Below are 21,281 nucleotides of genomic sequence, written 5' to 3' on the forward strand. Positions count from 1 at the left end.
GTGATAGTTTTTTTAAAGCTAACTTGTAAATAAACTATTTTCTACAGATAAAAATATAAATGCTACTACATATGCTGTTAAAAACAGTTGAAACTACCTTTGTACAAGTACACTAGTGACCTTAAGTTTTAAAAAATAGGAACATTTTCACTCTATACTGACATTATTAAAGTAAAAGCCATATTTTAGGTTGGGAAATTGGTAACTACATACTTCAAGCACAGTGTTTATGGATGAATTTGGTTACATTAGTCTAGAAAACATTTAAATAAGTTTCATAGAAGAAAAGAAGAAGATGTTAACATTTGTATGATTATACTCTTTTGTAAATATAATGGACAACAATATAAGGTATAAATTCTTTCATATGTTCTCTACCACCTTAGAGAAGATGCTTAGGCACATTTACATATAATGCATATCAACACACATACAAATATATAGAAGAAATAAAAAATTTGACATTTTTCAAAATTTTATGCATTGCTAATGTGTTCTACAAGTGTCCTAACCTAACATTAATGAACACTGATATTGCCATGGATAATACTGACTCGTCTATGTTGTTTTACCTTGTTATTCTTGTATTTCCTGTTCTATGAGTGATAATCTCTAGAGATGCTTAAATGGAGATGCATAGGTTAGCTTATTAGCGTATGATATCTGGCTACCAACATACAGTTTGATTCATGAGTTACATGTCAGTGAGTACTTATTTGAGGCAAATAAACAGCATTAGTTTTCATTAAACAATTCTGAAATATTTTTGCTTCTGTGTTGACATCATATGACTTAACTTATGAACATAACAGTTTCCTAAATTAAATCACACATCAATTCTCATGTTCTTAAGCCTTGAGATTTTTAAGTATGTAATAAATTGCTCTTCAACTTTTTCAGATTTTTATTGGAAAACCACTTCTGTCAAGTTATTTGTCTCCACATTCAAACTATTCAGTTTTGAAATTACCCAATGTATTAGCTCACTACCTTATAAGACAAATTTGAAAAATAAGTTACTATTCTATAACAAATCTCATAAAATAAAGCTTAAGATATAATTTAGATAGTTTTCACATGGTTGTTTGCATTTTAGTACAATACTAATCTTGAGCAGGATGAGACAAGTCCATTTTAGAATAGATTTGAAATTCCAACTCATCCACTTATGAATCTTTAAAAGTTGACAATATCAAATATTATTTTTTTTAAATTGGATTTCCCTGACTATTTGTACTCTACCAGTTTCTCTCCAGATGGTATTTCATTTTTAGCCCCCCAAACGTCAGCACATCATACTAATTTAAAGCTAGCTTGAAGCTCCTATGTTCCAAAATATATTTATCTGAAAATGAAAAAAGAAATTAAGTGTGAATTACTGTGTAAGAACTCAACTGGTAACACGTAAATGGACAATTATGAATATAATTAAAGGTAGTCTAAAATATCTTTAAGTACAAAATAGTACTAGCATTAATATACAAAACATATTTTTTATTTCATAATTTCCTTTCCATTGTTTGTCTAGGTAAAATAAAGCCCATATAAAATGTTTTCCAAAATGTAAAGTATAACACATAAAAGGTTTTGCAGTTCTTTCAAATTTAATGAATGTTATACATTAATTGTAGGAAAAATAAGCCAGGTGTGGTGGCACATGCCTTTAATACCTGCACTCAGGAGGTGGAGATAGGAGGATTGCCATGTGTTTGAGGCTAGCCTGGAACCACAGAGTGAGCTTAGGTCATCCTTGTCTAGAGTGGGACCCTACCTCAAAACAACAATTAAACTGTGGGAAAAATAGACAATATAGGTTCAACCTTGAACTAAACTTTTCTTATTTACAAAAAGGATTTTTTTTCCACTCTTTTTTTCATTTCCATTCATGCCTGCACTCCATGGTTCTAGTACATAATACAACAGACATAATTTTCTTTCTTTTTTCTTTTTCTGACTTAGTGTGGTTGAGTCTGTACTTCTAATCAACATTTAGACTATTTCAGTAAGTCTCTTCTGTTATTTGACCATTTTTAAAATACTTAAATTGGTTGCCATAAAAGCAACTAAGAAATATTGGAATAGTAAAATTTATATCTTTTTTTCAAATAACTTTAGTAACCTAAATTACTTCTAAAACCTGTCTTGCTAAAAGTAATAAAGAAATATATCAGACTCACTTGAGCACAGAAAGAAAAAACAAAGAATTTAATCCTGTCATTAACATATTCTTGGGAACAATTGGCAAATATTATTTCTTGTTTCTTATAGCAGATTACATATTTTCATATACCACATTGTAGGGAACCTAAGGAGAATAATTTTATGTTACGGATGTTTAGAACATTTATCAAATATCTAAAACTACCCATCACAATGTGGAACCATAGGTACAAAAGCAGCAAAATACCATTTACTGAATGACTTGTTAAACAATCTCAGTATGCAGACCTTGAATGATGAAATAGTTACTAGTGACCACTGAAGAGGCTCCTAGTCATTTTATGACCACTAGAAAATCCTGTATCATGTGTCCCTATTTGGGCTTTCACAAGTATGTGAAGAATTCCAGATGGGATTATCTTTGTAACATTGGTCTCTATGCAATTTCATTGCAGTGATATTTTAGTTCTAACTACCATGCAAAGTAGAAATAGTAATTTAACATTTTCATTCAGACAATTCTAACTTTACTGTTTTCAGCAAGAGTGAGAGGCCAGTATTCTAGCTTATAGGCTGTAGTTGCATAGAGAAAAAGAAAGCTTTCACTATATTTCTTTTTAATTAAAGATATGAAAATAGGATTGTGAGCTTGAGAGCAATCAAAATGGAGAATAAAGAAAATTTTAGCTGCTGAACACAAGAGTGTTAATGAAGAATGTTGTGTCCATGATAAAAATAAATTCCCCAAAGTATATTCACAACTGGTATATGTTACCATAAACAAAAATGTTTGAACATTTTCCTTTCCCAGCAGGTGTCAGAAGTATCTGGGAACTGTGTAACTTCAAAAAGAAACCCCAAACCATAAATCTTAGATGCTGTAAGATGTAGGGATAATATTAAATTTTCATCACTGAGGACAAGATGTATTCTGTTCTGTGTTATATCAGATATTATGTTCACATATTTTCCTTAAACCAGCATAAAGATTAATGGGTTTTGGTATATTTATCATTCTGCCTTTACTTATCATTTAGGTGCCTTGACCCAAGCCATTCGAAATTTTGCAAAAAGCCTTGAAGGTTGGCTTTCTAATGCCATGAACAATATTCCACAGAGAATGATACAAACCAAGGTATACTTTATATCGTTGCTTTTTCTTTTGTGCTTAGTAAACCTTTTCTTCAAGTAAACCATTATCTCATAATTGATGAGTATGTCAGTAATGTAGAGTTTTATACATAGCTAGAGATATGAATGTTTTAATCCAGAGATTCTCTACCTAATTGGCTATATACTTCAGTAGACTCCCATGATATGTCTTTTTCTTCAATATGGGGGAAAGCTAATTTATTTATGTTCTTTTAGTTTACAAGTATCTTTGGGACCAAGGTAGTTCTTAGTTCTTTCTTTTCTTTCTTAAGTTGCCTTAAGGTTTTCAATAAAACTTTCTATCTCTAAAACATATAGAAAGAGGTATTTCATTGATTTGTTGCTCAAGAATTGTGCAGCCAGCCCAGCAGTGCTAGACATGTTTGTCTGTATAAAAATGAAATTAAAGTCAAGTAAAATGAAATATATATTCCCATAGTCACACTAGCTATATTAAAATGCTCAAATGTGGCTAGTGGCTATGATTATTCTATGGCACATATGTGGAATATTTCTATCATCACAGAAAATTCTCTCTGGCAGTACTGTTGTACTGCATAAAAGCTGCAGGGAAGCTGGCAGAAAAGAAGATGGTATGGTTTGGTGATGGGTGCCTGTAATTCATATGCCTCTAGTCCCATCACACCAGAAGTGAAGAAGGTGGATCATGAGTTTAAGGAAGGCCTAGACTACATAGAAAATTGAAGAAGAGTCTCAACCACGTAAGAGACCCTGTCAAAAATCCAAGGACTAGGGATGTCACTCAGTGGTAACATGGACTGAATTCTATCCCCAGAAAAAGCAAATTATTTTTAAAAGGGTGCTGTTTGATTATGACAGAAAAATCCTGCCAACCTGCAAAATCATCACATGTATGACACACCTCAAATACCTGACAGCACTTTCCAGTTTCTTCCAAGTAAACACCTCTGCAGTTCCCTGTATCCCTGGCCATCTCACTGAATTCCAGCACTGATAAGGATGTTTTACTGTGGCAGCAAGTATATTTTCCTCTTCTGTTGACACTGGTATTTTGTAGTTCTTTCAGCTTAACACTCAATAAAAGAGTTTACCTTGAGAAAAAAAGAAGTTTCCCATTAGCTGGTAATAAGGATCAAAATACCTGGGTTTGATTTTTAACATTTAAATTCATTTGTGTGCAACGATGAACTTAATCTTTTAAAAACCATAGCATGCTGAGATGAGCAATTAAACAGTGTAATATATGCGAGACACCTAACCTGGCATAGTATGTGCTTGATAACTATAAAACACAAAATGGAAAAGTATTAAAGACTCTTGTTTGAAGGAAAATGGGCTTCTCCCAACATCCCATATAGACCTAAATCATGTTACAATCTGTGACCTTTTCTGCACAGAGCATGATGGAAGTGAATGGAAAGGAGATTTTTAATTTTGTTTGTTATGTATTACATTTTCCAATACAATTGTTTTTTGTGAGTTCCCATTCCCTCTTCTCCCTTCCTCCCATTCTCCCCCACCCAATTATCTTCTCCCTAGATTTTCCTTCTTTTATTATGTTACATGTATCTTTTTGCCAGTCCCTGTCCACTCTTCTAGATCTTTTCTTTATATTCACTTTTGAGGAATAGAAATTTATTTGATAGCCCATATAAAGAAATTTTGTTCTGAAAGTATTCGAGTTGCTTTTCTTTGATAAATTTATTAACTAGTAATAGCCATGAATTCTCATTTCACCTAAAACAATCACCAGACTTGTAAAATAAAGTGAGTCTGAATTATATTGCTCTGAAAATATTCTTATCCAGTTAATTATGGATACATAATTTAATTTTCTAAATAAAGGGCATGTTTTATTTTACCTAGTTTTTGATGATCCTGAAAGAAATAGGGAAACAATTCCAAACCACCGATTTTATACTATCCTAAATAAAGTTTCTTGTGTAGTTGAGAAATTATTTGCAAGACTAATTTAATTAATGTGCACTCAGATGTCAAAAATGTGGGAGTCTGTTTTAGTTGTGTATTCTAATCAAAAGGAAATAATTCTTTAAGAAATTTAAAAGCTAAATAATACATAAGTAAATTCTCACCAAATGAATTTGAAATAAATTTCAAACAGAAATCATTTAAGTTTAGCCAACTTAAAAAAAGGTTTAAAAATTGCATTTCTTTTTTGAAGAGAAAAACAATCAATACCTGGTTCCTTGGTTTTTACAGGTTGCCGCTGTAAGTGCCTTTGCCCAGACTCTGCGACGATACACGTCACTCAATCATCTGGCCCAGGCAGCTCGCGCAGTGCTTCAGAACACTTCCCAGATCAACCAGATGCTCAATGACCTCAACCGTGTTGACTTTGCCAATGTCCAGGTATGCTACCTTCTTACAAAACCTTTTTTTTTTTTTCTTTTCCTTTTGTTTTATCATTTATTTTGTTTTTTTAAAGGGAGGGTCTCACTCTAGTCCAGGCTGACCTGGAACTCTCTCTGTAGCCTCAGGATGGCCTCGAACTCATTTGATTCTCCTACTTCTACTTTCTATGTGCTGGGATTAAAGGCATGTGCCATCATCAGGGACAAAATCCTACCTTTTAAAGAAAGCACCGGAGACTGGATATATGGTGGCACATGCCTTTAATCCCAGCATTTAGGAGGCAAGGAGGCAGAGGTAGGAAGATCACTGCGAGTTCAAGGCACAACTGGAACTACCAAGTGAGTTCCAGGTCAGCCTGGGCTAAAGTAAGTGCCTACCTTGAAAAAAGAAAAAGAAAAAACAAAGTTACTAGATTTATTCTTCTGAATTAGATTCATCAAATTCCTTGTGAAAATCTGAAATATATATAGATAGCATCTATATTCACCATATCCTCAAAGAAAGAGCTTTACACGGATAGAACGTTATTGTGCCAGTGTTTTGTGTTTAAAGTCTCCAAAGGCTTATATTCCTTGAAGGCAATATAATACACTAAGAGATGCTGAAAAGTTACAAGGGTAATAAAGACCAGAGTCATTCAAACCAGGCAAGAAATTAAACTGTTCTGCTGTCTGTGAGATCTTGAACAAATTACTTTTGCTATTCTGTACTTCATTTTCCCAAGTATAAAACCTTTCATAGTTTATTGTTTATATAGTTAGTAATTGTACCATCTCAAGCAGAGATATTTCTGTTACTACAGTAACCTCCCTTGAGAAGACTCAGAAATCTATTTCAAAGTTCGTTACAAATGCTTAGGAAATATTTGTTCATTTTAAAACAATTAAGTGCTAAATTTGGGATTTTGCTTCTAACCTTATGATAAAATTACCTACTTGTACTACACATTTAAAATGTAAAATAAAATGGCTAATTTAGGAATATTATTATAGAATTTCATCAAATATTTTATTTATGACACTAAAATAATAAAGCTTGTTTTTACTATATAAATAACAATGCTCAGGATCTAAAGCATGAACCACAAAAATGCATAATTTGAACATTGCCAAATTTAAATTTTTTTAAGCTCAAAGAAGACCATCAAGAAAGTAAAAGGACAACCCAATGAATGCCAGAAAATCAACATAAATTATCTGAAAAATAAATTGTATATACAGCTTATAAAAGAACTGTTATAATTTATTAATAAAAATCCCACTTGAGGGCTAGAGAGATGGTGTAACAGTTAAGGTGCTTGCCTGCAAAGCCACAGGACCCAGGTTAAATTTCCCGGGATCCACATAAGCCAGATACATAAGGTGACACATGTATATGGAGTTCCTTTGCAGTGGCCCAGGGCCCATATTCATTTTCTCTCTCACTCACTCACTCTCTCTTCCTCCCTCCTTCTCTTTCTCTCTAATAAATAAATAAAAATAAAACATTTCGAAAACTCCCACTTGATTTTAAAATGCCAAAAACATCTAAGTAGACATTTCTTGGAACAAAGAAAGACAAATGGCTAATAAACACATGAAAACCTTCTCAACATCATGAGATGCTAGAGAAATGCAAATCAAAACCATAAAGAGACTCCATTTCAGGTACACTAAAATGGGTAATCAAAAGACAGAAGGCATCAGTTTTGGTTCCTGCAGCAGTTAGCACTTCATACATTGCTGATAGTAATATAATATGCTGAAGCCACTTGGGTAACAGTCTGACAATTATGCAAAAAGATCAACAGAGAATTACCACAGGACTGAACAGTTCCACTCCTTTTTGTATACCCAAAAGACATGGAAACAAAAACTTGTATCCTGGGCTGGAGAGATGGCTCAGCAGTTAAGGAGCTTACCTGCAAAGCCTAAGGGCCAGAGTTTGGTTCCCTAGCACCCACATAGAGCCAGATGCACAGGTTGGTACATACATGTGGAGTTCACTGGCAGTGGCTAGAGGCCCTAGTGTGCCAGTTATGTCCTTTGTCTCACTCTCTCTCTCCTTGCTTGCAAATAAGTAAAATATATTTTTTTAAAAACTTGTATCCTTATATTAAAGATTTTATATTCAAACTTTTGATACATAATTTTTTAAAATTTCTGTCATCCATCTTATCACTTTATATATATATGTATGTATGTATGTATGTATATGTGTATATATACATACATATACACACAAACATATACATATAAGCATAACCTTATGAACACAGTCTCGGGTTTACAACGCCATCTACTTTACATATTCCACTGGATTAACCTTAATTGATTTACTAGGAATATTGAAAGCTTATGTTGCCTTTAAATTTATACTTGAATATTTATTTTAAAAAGATATGATTAGGGGCTGGAGAGATGGCTTACCAGTTAATGCACATACCAGAAATGCCAAAGGACCCAGGTTTGATTCCCCAATACCCACGTCAGCCAGATGCACAAGGTGGTGCATGCTTCTTGAATTCATTTGCAGTGGCTAAAGGACCTAGTACACCCTTTCCTCTCTCCCTCTCTCTCTCTCTCTCTCTTCTCTCTCCTTCCCTCCCTCCTACTCTCTCTTTTATAAGAAATTAATTAGTTAATTAAAGATGTGTTTAGGAGTGGGGGAAATGCCTCAGTGGATAAAAGCGCTTTCCATACAAACATGGGTAAATGAGTCAGAATTGCCAGAACCTATATAAGAATCTATATAAAAGTCTGAAGCTATAGCAGGCTTCTTTAATCCTAGTGTACCTATAGTGAGAAGGAAAGCAGATGAGAATTTCTAGAAGCAAGTGGACCATGTAGCCTGATAAATGCAGCCCTGAGCAGCAAGGAGAACAAGAGACCCTGCTTCAAATGAGGTGGAAAGTGAGGACTGATGCCTGAAAGTTGTCCTTTCACCTTTGTGTGCTCACTATGGCACCCACATTAACATATGCATACACACACACACAATCATTCAAAAGACATACATGACAACAAGATATATTTTAAAAGCACCCTAAGAAAAGTTAAAATAAACAACTTTGAAGTCAGAATATTTGCCAGTTACCAAATATAATTTCAGGTCAATAATCTATATTTTAAAGAATTTTAAAGAATGTTTCCAAATACAGTCTGGAAAACGTTTTAACGTTCCATAAGCATTATTTTCATGTGTGTATTTGTATGTCCACAACTGTATGCGTTACTTTGGTATTAATACCAAATATGCATGTAAATAATTCTTCACTGCTTATAATCAACAACCTTGTAATATCTTTGCATATAAATGGCCATGTATGTCAACTACTTGACCTCTAACCAGCATATTGTGACTACCCTTTCTCTTTATTTTCAACTATCAAGTTTGTCTTAGTCCACTGTTGACAATCATTAGTTCTGAAAACATAACTAAACATACTAAGCATCTGCACTCTGAAACTACCTTGTTTTCTCCAGAGATCCACTGACATACTGCTTAGCCCTTCTTCCCCTGGCATTTCACTCCTCTATTCATTTAATAAACTCTCTCAAGGTGGCTTACTTCATGTTTAACTTCATGTATGTCTTCTGTCCCAAGTTTTACCAGGTTTCCACAGGGTGCCCTGTTTTCCATTCCACATTTGTCATCTTTTCCTATCACTGGGAAGTTGCCCCTGCCTCTTTTGAGATTAAACTCAATAATACTGACAAATGAAAGGGTAAAATTCTTATAATAAAGAGATTTAACAGTGAAATTACATGTCAATATTAATATTATCATATAATAAAATACCTTGAAAGTCCCTTTCAGGATATCCATAAATCTGTTTTAATTACTTCATTCTTCTCTAATGAAATCTTTTTTTTATTTATTCAAGACATATTTTTCTATTGCAGTTTTTTTTTTCTCAGTTGGTAGTGTTATAATTGTATCCTAATATTAGGGTATGTGAATGGATAGTTTTTCATCTGCATTGAATGGGCTGACTTAATAACCTAATCATTGAATATACTTGTGTTTCTATATTTAAAATGCAGCCTGATTTTGAAGTTATCACTACTTAAACTATTTTGAATATTGTTTTTATGTAAGTTAAGTATATTTTTAATTGTTTATTTTCAGCTTTTTCAAATAAAGTTGGAGTATCTGAATTCTATTCATAAAGAAATAGTTACAGTATATTCTACTATTTTGTATATTCATCTTAAGTAAAACAAACTATAAAATAATTTAAAAATCAGGTTTATTGAGCTGTGATCTTATGCCTCTAAATCTTTTAGATTATTATATTACCTTGAGAAATATTAATTTTTACATGAGTTTGTATTTATGGTGAGAAATAAAATTCCTACATGGATATTGATAAATTCTTCTTCCCCATTATCAAAAAGCAAACAAATGAAAATAACCTCCCCTGCAGTGAGCATAGCATGTTATATTTAAAAAGTGAAAATGGTCTAAATTGTATGCCCAGAAAGTTGCATATAGTTCACCCTGATGAACAGTATACTGAAAATTGGTTTACACGGTAAATTTTCAGTTGTGTTTTTTTTAACAGAGTGAAAAAAACACTTAGATATTAGCAAATGGATCAAAACTATCATGATCCTTAAAATTCTTTATTGGGTACTCTCAGGTACTCTATGAGCCACTTGACAATATGTATTTAAAGATCTTCATTCAGTTAAATGGCAAGACAGTTATATATTATTAAGTTAATATTAAATAGAATTTATTATATAATCTTTATTATTTTCATTATTTACATATACAAAAACATAAATGCTACTGGATATAAGTAAATGTTTAAGTGTTAAGTACACACACATATATATAATAAAATATTATATATTTGCATAAATAATATAGAGGAGAAAAGCTTGAACTAACTTTCACTCACTGTTGCCATCCTAGCTATTCATTGCTTCACTTTATTTTTCTGAGGCAAGATGTCTCTCTAGGCCAAGCTAACCTAGAATTTACTCTGTAGCCCATCCAGGCTGGCCTCAAACTCATCCTCCCAATTATAGGCTAGTATTATGGGCATGGGCCACCATATCTGCTCTTGGGTATTTATTTAGTTTTTACTCCATATTGATCTTTTTCATATCACATTTTATTCCATTTAAACCATTTAAGAGTGATATTTAGAAGGATAGTGAATGGTAGATAAGATATGGAAGAAACCATGTTTCCCAGGAAAAATAAAATGAACTGAATTTGGGGCACTTTGCATTTGAAATGCCTTTAGTTTGAAATGATCCTTGAACAGAGGAAGTCTAAGAGACATGCTGGAATAAGAAGGTAGGGATTGGAATTAGAGATTTATTCAGTTGAATTTGTCAATTTGAATGACTTGTCATTTGTGAGTATATACCATAAAAGCTATAGACACTGCTTTCAACAAAATATAGGCATATTCTCAGTGTTTTATATATAGAAATGTAGTACTTTTGCAGACACCTCAAAGAAGCTCATGTTTAAAAAATTGCCTGGGCATAAGGACCTCTGCTTGAGCATTCTGGTTAAATTTCATTTATACTTAGGGAAAATGAGGCCAACATAAGCCAATTTTATTACTTGAATTTAGTATAATGAATATGAGGCCTAGGTTAAAAAATCTGTTTTTTGATTGTTAACCACGCTCTATGTTACCAAATATTTACATTTTAACAATTAGAGAATTTTTTTTCTTTTAATCTTAAAATATAACGTGACATATAACTTATATACCCACTGCAAAGGAACTTAAAAGTTCCTGTTTTCATTGCTGTTACAAAACATGAAACCTCCCAACCAGAACCAGAAGGAAAATTGCAGCAATCAAATTGCTTGGCAGGTAGCATATCTACATTTTCTCAATAGAGGTTTTGTTATTGTTATTTTCAGTTCTGTGGATTCATTTGCATTTGTCATTTTTGCCTTGATAGCCCTTGAGATTTCTGTCCCCAAACCACTAGTGCACCTAGCATTTGCTTCCAGCTAGTTCCAGTCAGTATTTGTTTTGGTTTAAATCTTGAGGAACCACTTTTGACCAGTTGAATCTATTTATCCTTGTTACTTACTCTAAATCTTCTCAAATGAATTGATTGTAATATTTTATTTGTGGGGGGTAGGGAGAACTTTTGAATCCAGTATAAAAAGGACAGGATGAAAGAGCCACATACTCAGGTTCAGACATGCACCTTAGTAGTCATTCTGGTCTGTTACATGGCTTAACTTGTGTAGAAAATCCAAGTCATACTTATATATACATCAGTTATTCATGTACCATAATGAGCAAAGAGAAATACTTAAGCTAATGAAGGTGGCTTGCTTAATACTGACAGTATTGGGTAATGTTCTTGAATCATTGACTCTGAAGATTTCATTATAATTCCCCTACTCCTTCAAGCATCTAGTTTATGGTGTCACTTGATGAAAAGTGCTGAATTAAACTTTTCTTTGGATGTGCTATCTGTGACCTGTCCCAGGAGCAGGCTTCCTGGGTGTGCCAGTGTGATGACAACATGGTTCAGAGATTAGAAACAGACTTCAAGATGACCCTTCAGCAGCAGAGCACGCTGGAGCAGTGGGCTGCATGGCTGGACAATGTGATGATGCAAGCACTGAAGCCCTATGAAGGAAGACCCAGTTTCCCTAAAGCCGCCAGGCAGTTTCTGTTAAAATGGTCTTTCTACAGGTATTATAATTTCTCCTAAATTATCTTCATATTCTGAAAATGTGTTACATGCATACTTTTCAGACCAAAGAAAAGAAAGTAGTTTATACTTTGTGGAATACCTAATTCAATGATTACAGTATATAGAAATCAATCAAGAGATACATTGAAATGAACTGTTAGCTACAGCTATGGCCAAAGCAGAGAGTCAGATGCAGGTGCCCCTTTTCATTGCCTTTCTGCCCATTTTTAATGAAGCTGGAGTCCCACACCCAGCTGCTTAGTAGATTCTGCAGATTAAAACTCTTGTGGTCTCAGGCCCCCTCACACCCTTCGGAGTGGCCTATGGTGTATAATTAACCACTAAACAATTTCTTTAACCCTGTTTGAATTTTCTTTATAAGTGATTCCTTTTTCACTCAACTAAATTTGACCCAGTTCTTACTTCTTACTAGAGATACAGAGCCATTATACATTTTTAATTAGGAGTCAAATTATACTTCAGTGCTAATGATTTATGATGTATATTACAGGGAGACACCTGATTTATGACCTTATCTGCTTCAGTAAAGGCAGCACTGGGTTTAGATCTGGGTGTTAATATTGAGTGACATGATGACAAGAAATTTAAAGTTTTCCCTTGGTGTATGAGGTAGTCTTGGAAACTACTGTCACAATACTCTCAAAGTAAATATTACAATTATAGTAATCAGGGTAGGATTCAAAATTCTAATTTGGGAATATTTACTAGAAAATTTCATATATTTTTCCCATTTTCTCCAAAGTCAATACTTTATTCATCAAAAATTTTCAAAGAAGATGGAAACATAAATTATGTGTGTGCTCAATGACCAGTGAATGTAACAGCAGTCATGCTAATTGGTGCTTCTAAGACTTATATGACCAAGGAGAGTGTCCACTCTCTACATCCCTAAATGAAGTTACTTGTTTTTTCTTCTTCTTGCTTTCCATCTTGATAGTGTCAAACTTGCCCTTACTTCATCCTGTGCAGTTTGTCTTATATTTACTTGATATTGTTTTAGAAATATGCCCTTGGAGCTTTCTTTGTTTCCACATAGAGATGTTACAGGTATCCTGAAAATTCTTGTGTGCTTTATTCTCTGCAGATAAAATAACTCATTAGACTATAACCTGCCTGCCCTCTCTGAGTTTGGGATAATTGACTTATTATTATCAGAACTATTATGGTTGTTACTTTAATTTCAAACAGACATGAAGGAGTAGAATTCTGAGCCCCATTGTGAAGGAGCACATTCAGACAGATGTTCATTTCCTGCTGGTTGGCACAATCAGTATCTGAACTGCTTTCTATGGAGGCATAAGAATATATTGAGTAATAAAATTTATACTCACAAACTACTAGGGAAGCAGAATTAGGGTCATTTAAAATATTTTAGTATTATAAATGCCAAAAATTTATTTTTAAAGTCGATTATAATTCTGGCAGCTATATACACAGATCCTTCATGTTCTCAAATCAGACCTTTAATCTCAAGATTTCTAAAATTCTATGTACGGATTTAGTTACAAAGACATTTAGCACTAGTATGGAATTCTGCTTGCTGCAGATACCCTGCCCCAAATGGGCATCTCTCTTTGTCTACACTAGCTTTTAATAGCTAATATTAACTCTCAGGAAAGTTGAAAAAAATACTGCCTTTTGGGGGCATAAATGGAAATTTTATGTGGGCCATTTCTTGACTGCTGTGAGTTTTGTGGATAATAGAGGAGCATGTCCAAGGACAACCATGTATGTCAACAGGGCATCTCTTTCTGAAAGAATAATATTTAGGGCTGAGGATATAGCTCATTGGTAGTGTATTTATCCACTATGCACAAGGCCCTGAGTTTGATCCCCAGAACCACAGAAAAATTTAATTTAATTTTTTTAAAGTTTTTTTTTTTACTTATTTATTTGAGAGCGACAGACACAGAGAGAAAGACAGATAGAGGGAAAGAGAGAGAATGGGCATGCCAGGGCTTCCAGCCTCTGCAAACGAACTCCAGACGCATGCGCCCCCTTGTGCATCTGGCTAACGTGGGACCTGGGGAACTGAGCCTCGAACTGGGGTCCTTAGGCTTCACAGGCAAGCACTTAACCGCTAAGCCATCTCTCCAGCCCTAATTTAATTTTAAGATAGATATAACCCTTACTAAACTCATTTGATCACCAAGGGAGACAGAGACACAGAGAGAGACAGAGACATCAAAGTAGAAAATTAGAGGAAGAACTAGTTGATATGAGGTTCAGTAAAAGTGGGAAAGAGAAAAGAGAAGATAATGAGGGCTAAATATGACCAAAATACATTACATTCTTATATGAAACTGTCACATAAAAATAAAATGACCTAGTTGATTATCTAGTATTGACAACATAAAGAGAAAGCACCAGAACTTTATATATAACTAAAAATAAATAACATATATTAATAAACAATGAAAAAGTACTTTCTGTATATGTGGCTTTTCACACAATCTTTTAAAATCACTTGTATGTGTTTTAGGTATGTGTATTGTGTTCTGAACTATACAGTTTTAAACGTGTATGTGTTGAATGTTCTGAATGAACATAGTATATGATCTAAAACAGTCAATATACAGAGATGACACTCTTGAGAGTGTATGTTGTATTTGCTGAAAATTGACACAAGCTTCAAAAGAAGTAATTACTTACATAAAGCAAAATTTAATTCATCTGGTCCTATTTTAAAAAAAGAGCAAAATGCATAGATAATACCACTACTTGAAAAGGGCACAAGGGATTTAGTTTGCCTAAAAGTAAACAATATGAGAATCTTCCAATAACAACTGTTCTTTCTGAATCAGCTATAAGCAGTGTTCAAAGAGAATAATGCACATTAGGGTCACAATTGTAATGTCTGAGGCTGGTTGACTTTAATGTGTTTGGGGATATATTGCCATTTCTTTATCAGGATAAATATTCAAAAGTATTCTTCATCTACTGTACAATAATTAATGTTTGCAAGTTTGACTTTATAAGGAATTTATTTTTGGTAATTTATCAGCATGAAATTTGGTAAATTTAATTTTGAACATATCTTAACAGAAGTCACAATTGGAATTTCCAACTAATCTTTTAAGTGTGCCATTTGGTACTAGCATATAAAATAAAGAGAGAATGACATAGACATAGCATTTATGATACATTCCAACTGATTACTTTCATAATATATTTCACGCCATTCTTACTAGCATTTGAAATATAACTAAGAATATTAAAGTCATATTTTTAAATATATCCAAAATTTTGTACATGTATAGTTTATGTTAAAACAATATGATTGCCTAACTTTCAAATTTTCAAGACAACTGGGATAAAACTCAGGCCTTTTCCTGGCCCACACAACCCACATGGTCCAGTGGCCAATGCTCTCCAGGATCTGCGTGTATTCTTCCTTGTTCACTGTCCTCCAACCACAGGGACCTTTTGGCCTTGCTGTGAAATCATTAATCATATGTCTGCCCTAGGTGTTCTGAACTACATAAAGTATTCATTTTTGGTCTGTATATTTACCCCTGAAAAGTTTGTTGATGTTTAAATGACTCAAGATTACTATTCTATAATATAAGTCAAAAAAATTTTTAAATCATAGTGAAATTAATATGTGATCTTTAGGATATGGAAAATACAAAAGGTATATAGAGAATAAACTAAATTGGCTCATAATTTTACTATTCAAAAAATAACTGTCAAAAGTCTTTTAATGTTACATAAAATTTGGATGCATTTGTTTAGTAGAGATTGTTACCTTATGTTTTTCTCTGAAAATTTCTCATTAAGCAATGTGCTAAGCATTTCTTATCATTAAATATCTTCAGAAACATAAAGTTTCATCCCCTTATCCAGAGAATGTTTTCCAAGACCACATGTGGCTAAAACCCAGGATATTTCCAAATCTTACACCTATATACATACATACACACACAAGAATAAATATATCCACTATTGAAATGTGCTGAGAAACACATATACATATATAGAAACACATATACATTGTTTTCTTTATACATGCATAAATACATACCTAATTTAACTCATAAATTAAGTACAAATAGATTAAAAACAGAAATAAAATAGAATATTTATAATGTAAGAAAAGTTATGTGAGTGTTTTCTTTAGCCTCTCTCCCTCCCCTTTCTTACCTATGCTCCATCTTATTGTACTTATAGTCTACCTTCCTATGATTGAGATGATACAATGCCTCCATAGGAATATGATATGGGAAGAATAACAAAGAATGTGTCATAGCAAAATGTTAATATATTGAGTTACTTAGCATAGGCAATGTAATGCTGTTACAGTTAATCTGTTAACCAGTATAGCTACCAAATGACTAATAGGTAGGTAGTGTATAAAGCAGAGATACATAAAACAAAGGAATGACTGATAGCATCAGTAGGACAGAATCAGACTGCCATGAGAAGTCATGATCCTACTCAGAATAGCATATAATTTTAAACTTATCAATAGCTTATATCTGTAATTTTCTATCTTGTATTTTAAGACTAAAGTTGAATATGATAAACTTAAACCATACTAAAGTAAAAGAAAGATGAGGGCTACTTTAATTTTGAAGTTGCCCAAAATATTTCATCAGGGGTGCGTTACACATGATGTTAGCATTCTCTTTTCCTGTTATTTAATATTTAATGATATCTTGATAATTTGATAGATTTTTAAATCATGCAATAATTGTGTATATTTTTGTATGTGTTTTAAAGCAAATTCTGTGAAAGGATATGAATTTTTTTAAATTAAAGTGACTAATTCAATTTTAATAATGTATAACATATAATTTCTCATTTATTTACAAGCAGGATTTTTAAAAATATACATTTATTTACAAGCAGAGAGGAGAAGAAAAGGAATAGAGATAGAGAGAGAGAAAGTATGTAGGTATGGTAGAGCTTCTTACCACTGTAAACAAACTGCAGATTAATGCCCACATTATGCATTTGGCTTTACATGGGTACTGTGTAATCAAAACTATGCCATAGGCTTTGCAAACAGGTACTGTTAGCCATCTACCCAGCCCAATATGTATAATTTTCCCTGAATAGAAAGTGCATATATAAACTGGCTCATACATTTTGATTCCTTAAATTACTATTTTATATTAAACATATTTCCATCTATACTTTCTTTTATCATTTAACTATTATATATAATTCTGTAGATAATTCAGCTATAACATATTTAATTACTGTTCCTCTAGTTGATATATTATCTCACAGCTTCACATACTGCTGCAATTTAAATTTTTCTTTATTCTAGAACAAATATGTATTTTTTTTTCTCAAAGTACATTCCTAGGGTCATTGTCACTTGGAGATGACAATGACGTATTCATTTTGACTTGTTTTTTCTTATATGGGGTATGAGTTTTCAACTTTTCCATGATCATTTTTTATTCATTTCTGATCCTTCCATGAGTATGATGGAAGAGCAGACATGCCTATGATAAGATGGTCTATCTCTTTGAGGACCCTTCTAGCTCTAATAAGATTCAAGCCTTTGTGAGGATGAACTCTTCCCCATCCACTATTGAAATGTGCTGAGCCAACTACTTTTAACAATGAAATTGTTTCATGCCAGGTTTTGTGCTATAAAAGCCTATATTCCCACAAAAGTTCCGAATATAACTTCTTTTAAGAGAAAAGCACATTGAACTATGATTTTCTCAATAACATTGGTATCATTGGTATCTTTCTCTTATAACAGCTCAATGGTCATCCGGGACCTAACCTTACGCAGTGCTGCTAGCTTTGGCTCCTTCCATCTGATCCGGCTGCTCTATGATGAGTACATGTTCTACTTGGTGGAGCATCGTGTTGCTCAGGCAACAGGAGAGACACCCATTGCAGTAATGGGTGAGGTAAGAAAAGCCTGTAGAGCCTTGTTCAATGGGTTTGTTTGTTTGTTTTTTGAAATATACTTCATCTAAACATATAAATGATTGATTAACCAATGAGCCTCAGACTCAAGAAAGGTAGTGGAATTGCTGCAAGTGGTCCAAAATGCCTAATGTGTTCTTAATCATAAGACTATGAAACTACAGATTGTATCCTGTGACAGTCATGGATTACTTTGCTTTATTATGTGTGTCTATGTAAAGGAAAACTTTGAGAACCAAGAAAAATAAGAAAATCTATGTTTCTGAAAAGGCTAGGACTAGGTAAACCAAGGAAAAGAGTTAAATATGTATTTTGTAGACCCTTTTCCAAGTCATTAAGGGCTGTGGAACAGTTCTCTTTCATAATGTTGATGATGATGATGGGAATGATTAAACCTGCCATTTCACTGTTCTAATAAAACTACTAACAATTGAGATGGCTCCTACTGTATCCTATTTTATAAGTGTGTATCTGAAGTTTATGCAGAAAACTTGGGCACAGAGATATTGAATGGTGTCACACCTAGTAAATGGTGGAGACATTTTTCTAAACACAATCTAATTTTTAAGCCTGTGCTGGTAATTACTTACAGTGTGTGGGCATAAGGAGATATTTGTAGAATTTCTAGATAGTAACCAAATGTCTAATCCTCATCTGTTGTCAAAAGGAAAAAATTATAGATAACATGAAAGAAAATTGTTTAATATAGTTGGTAACAGATACAGATGCTTAAATAATTCAGCACTGGCTCATTTGTTATATGAAATAGCATTTTTTGCTGCATTATACTTGGTCAGACAAAAATCACAAAATACCCAAAGTTGTAAAAAATACCTGTTCAAAAATTTTAAAAATGAAGAGGAATATTATTATATTATATTTAATAAACATTAAGGTACAAATAAAATATATCAAAACACTTCAGGGCCTTCCATAAGTATCCTAGTGTAAAGAAAATGCATATTAAACATGTCAGTTAGCATAGTCTACTTTTCTTTTCTTTAAAAAGTCCTTTGCAGTTTGTTGATGTATCAGTCTTTATATGATGCTCTCTAATGGTAACTGCACTTAAGTTAGGACAGGTGGATATCTATATATCTATATATGATCAAGCAAATATTGCTGTAGCTTTTAAGTAATAGCCAGAACCTCATGAAATCCAAACAATCTGGACTTTTCTTAGATCTTATTTTCCTGTGCTTTAGCTTTATGCATGTATTCTTATAAGATCCCACAAAAGATTTCTCAATTCATGGGTTAAAACTTCGGAAATAGACCAGCCTTTTAGTATATCCAACATATTTCTACTTATCTCAAGCACTCTGGGGTTCTTTTCCAGAGAGAAGAGGATAAAGATGACAGGAATTATTACCACCATGTGATTTATTCTGATGCATGGTCTTTGCTTTGTTCACATCTCTAGGGAACAAGTATGATGCAGGCATAGTGTGAAGGCTTATCAACCTCTTCACATATTAATACAGGCAGTGATAATTCAGTATACCTCAAGGGATAACACGATTAGTATTGTTAACTAATAAAAATTATTATAATAGATGATTGGTCTTTTTAGCTATATGAAAAGTGAATATGACAGATTATGGCATATGGTAAAGCTATATTAATAAAATCTAACTTTATACAATAAGACATGTAACCTTTTGTAAGACTCAAGCTCTAACTATTCTTAGTTTACTGCTTATATTCTCACTCACTGTATGAGAAATTCCTTCACACTGTCTTTGCAAATCCATAATTCTGTCCAAAAGGTATACAAAAGCTAATGATATAGGCTCAGTGTCCTTATTTAGCATTATACCTCACACACCTGCTGGCTTTCATAGTGGGCCTTGAACCTGTTATCTAAAATTTCTTTAATTGACTAGAAAAGATGTGAGAGATAGACTTTTTCTTATATTCCCCTTCCATGTCAGCCCATACCTGCCCCTCTCTTAGCCCCTTGAATTCCCTTTTCAATTACTGAGCATTAAGGCATATGCCTATAATTACAGCACTTTGGAGGTAGAGGCAAGAAAAGTAGCTAAAGGACAACCTTAGCTACAAAGCAAGTTCAAAGCCAGGCCAGTTTGCATGAGATCCTGTCCCAAAAGTTTCTTAAAAAGAGAAGGAATAAAGAGAAGAGAGGAGGAATGGAAGAGAGGAGGATAGGATAGGAAAAAAAAAAAAAAGAAAAAAAAACCTATCTTTATCATGTACCAAATCCAGAAAGATTTGTATACAGAGAAAGAATAGTATATTGCATCAAAATCCATTGAAGTCCATAAAATTTACCAATACCTTCAATAAGCACATCACTATAAAAGTCAATAATAACTGTTGCTATTGATAGCTTATACACTTAGTTGAATTATGCTCTTGATCTCCCTATTTATAGTTCTTTCTCAGTGAATTTCACCATGATCCCGAGTCTTCTCATTCTCAAGTCTCTTATAATTCAGTAAGTATTATCTTATTGCAAACTAAACTTTTGGGGTTAATCTCTACTTAAAACTCTTCAGTGGCTTTCCATCTGTTAGTTAAGGAAATAAATTCTACCTCTTTTTCTTACAGCTATTTTACCCTTTTGCCCCATCTCATTAAGTTAATTTCACCATTGGATAACTGTGTACAGGGTTCTCTATCCTTCTCTTCACCTTCCTTGTTTATTTTAATTCATAATTTATGTCTGAAATATCAGTTCTTCAATGAGGTCCAGTTTCCCCAGACTACGTTAGATTGTCCTATTCTCTCTGATACGTACTTTCACTTTCCATTCTAAAACTTCCACAGTAGTAATTACATGGTTCTCAGTATGATTTCTATAACTGAAGATTTAATACCTACAACTTACAGAGAACTTCTGAGTTAGAAGAAATGAATTCTACTTCTAGTTTTGTTATTACTTTTTAAATATTTTATTTACTTATATATTTGATAGAGGGGGGAAGTGAAGAGAGAATGGGTGTGCCAGGGCCTCCGACTACTATAAATGAACTCCAGATGCATGCACCCCCTTGTGCATCTGGA

At 33.2% G+C, this 21,281-nt stretch overlaps 1 protein-coding gene across 7 annotated transcripts in view; it reads left to right on the forward strand.

Moving 5' to 3' along the window:
* The window catches only part of Rfx3 (regulatory factor X3), a 267,617-nt gene that overhangs the window by 223,600 nt on the left and 22,736 nt on the right, over nucleotides 1–21,281 (forward strand). For 6 of the 7 annotated variants that reach the window (XM_045150961.1, XM_045150972.1, XM_045150983.1 and 3 more), the window contains 5 exons: nucleotides 3,198–3,295; nucleotides 5,515–5,664; nucleotides 12,129–12,337; nucleotides 18,082–18,235; nucleotides 20,650–20,712. In XM_045150961.1, coding sequence (XP_045006896.1) covers nucleotides 3,198–3,295; nucleotides 5,515–5,664; nucleotides 12,129–12,337; nucleotides 18,082–18,235; nucleotides 20,650–20,712 — 674 coding nt within the window. The remainder of the gene's footprint in view (nucleotides 1–3,197; nucleotides 3,296–5,514; nucleotides 5,665–12,128; nucleotides 12,338–18,081; nucleotides 18,236–20,649; nucleotides 20,713–21,281) is intronic. The other variant, XM_004653167.2, reaches the window with a different exon arrangement.

This window comes from Jaculus jaculus, chromosome 1, assembly GCF_020740685.1.
Source record: "Jaculus jaculus isolate mJacJac1 chromosome 1, mJacJac1.mat.Y.cur, whole genome shotgun sequence".
NCBI classification, from domain to species: Eukaryota; Metazoa; Chordata; class Mammalia; order Rodentia; family Dipodidae; genus Jaculus; species Jaculus jaculus.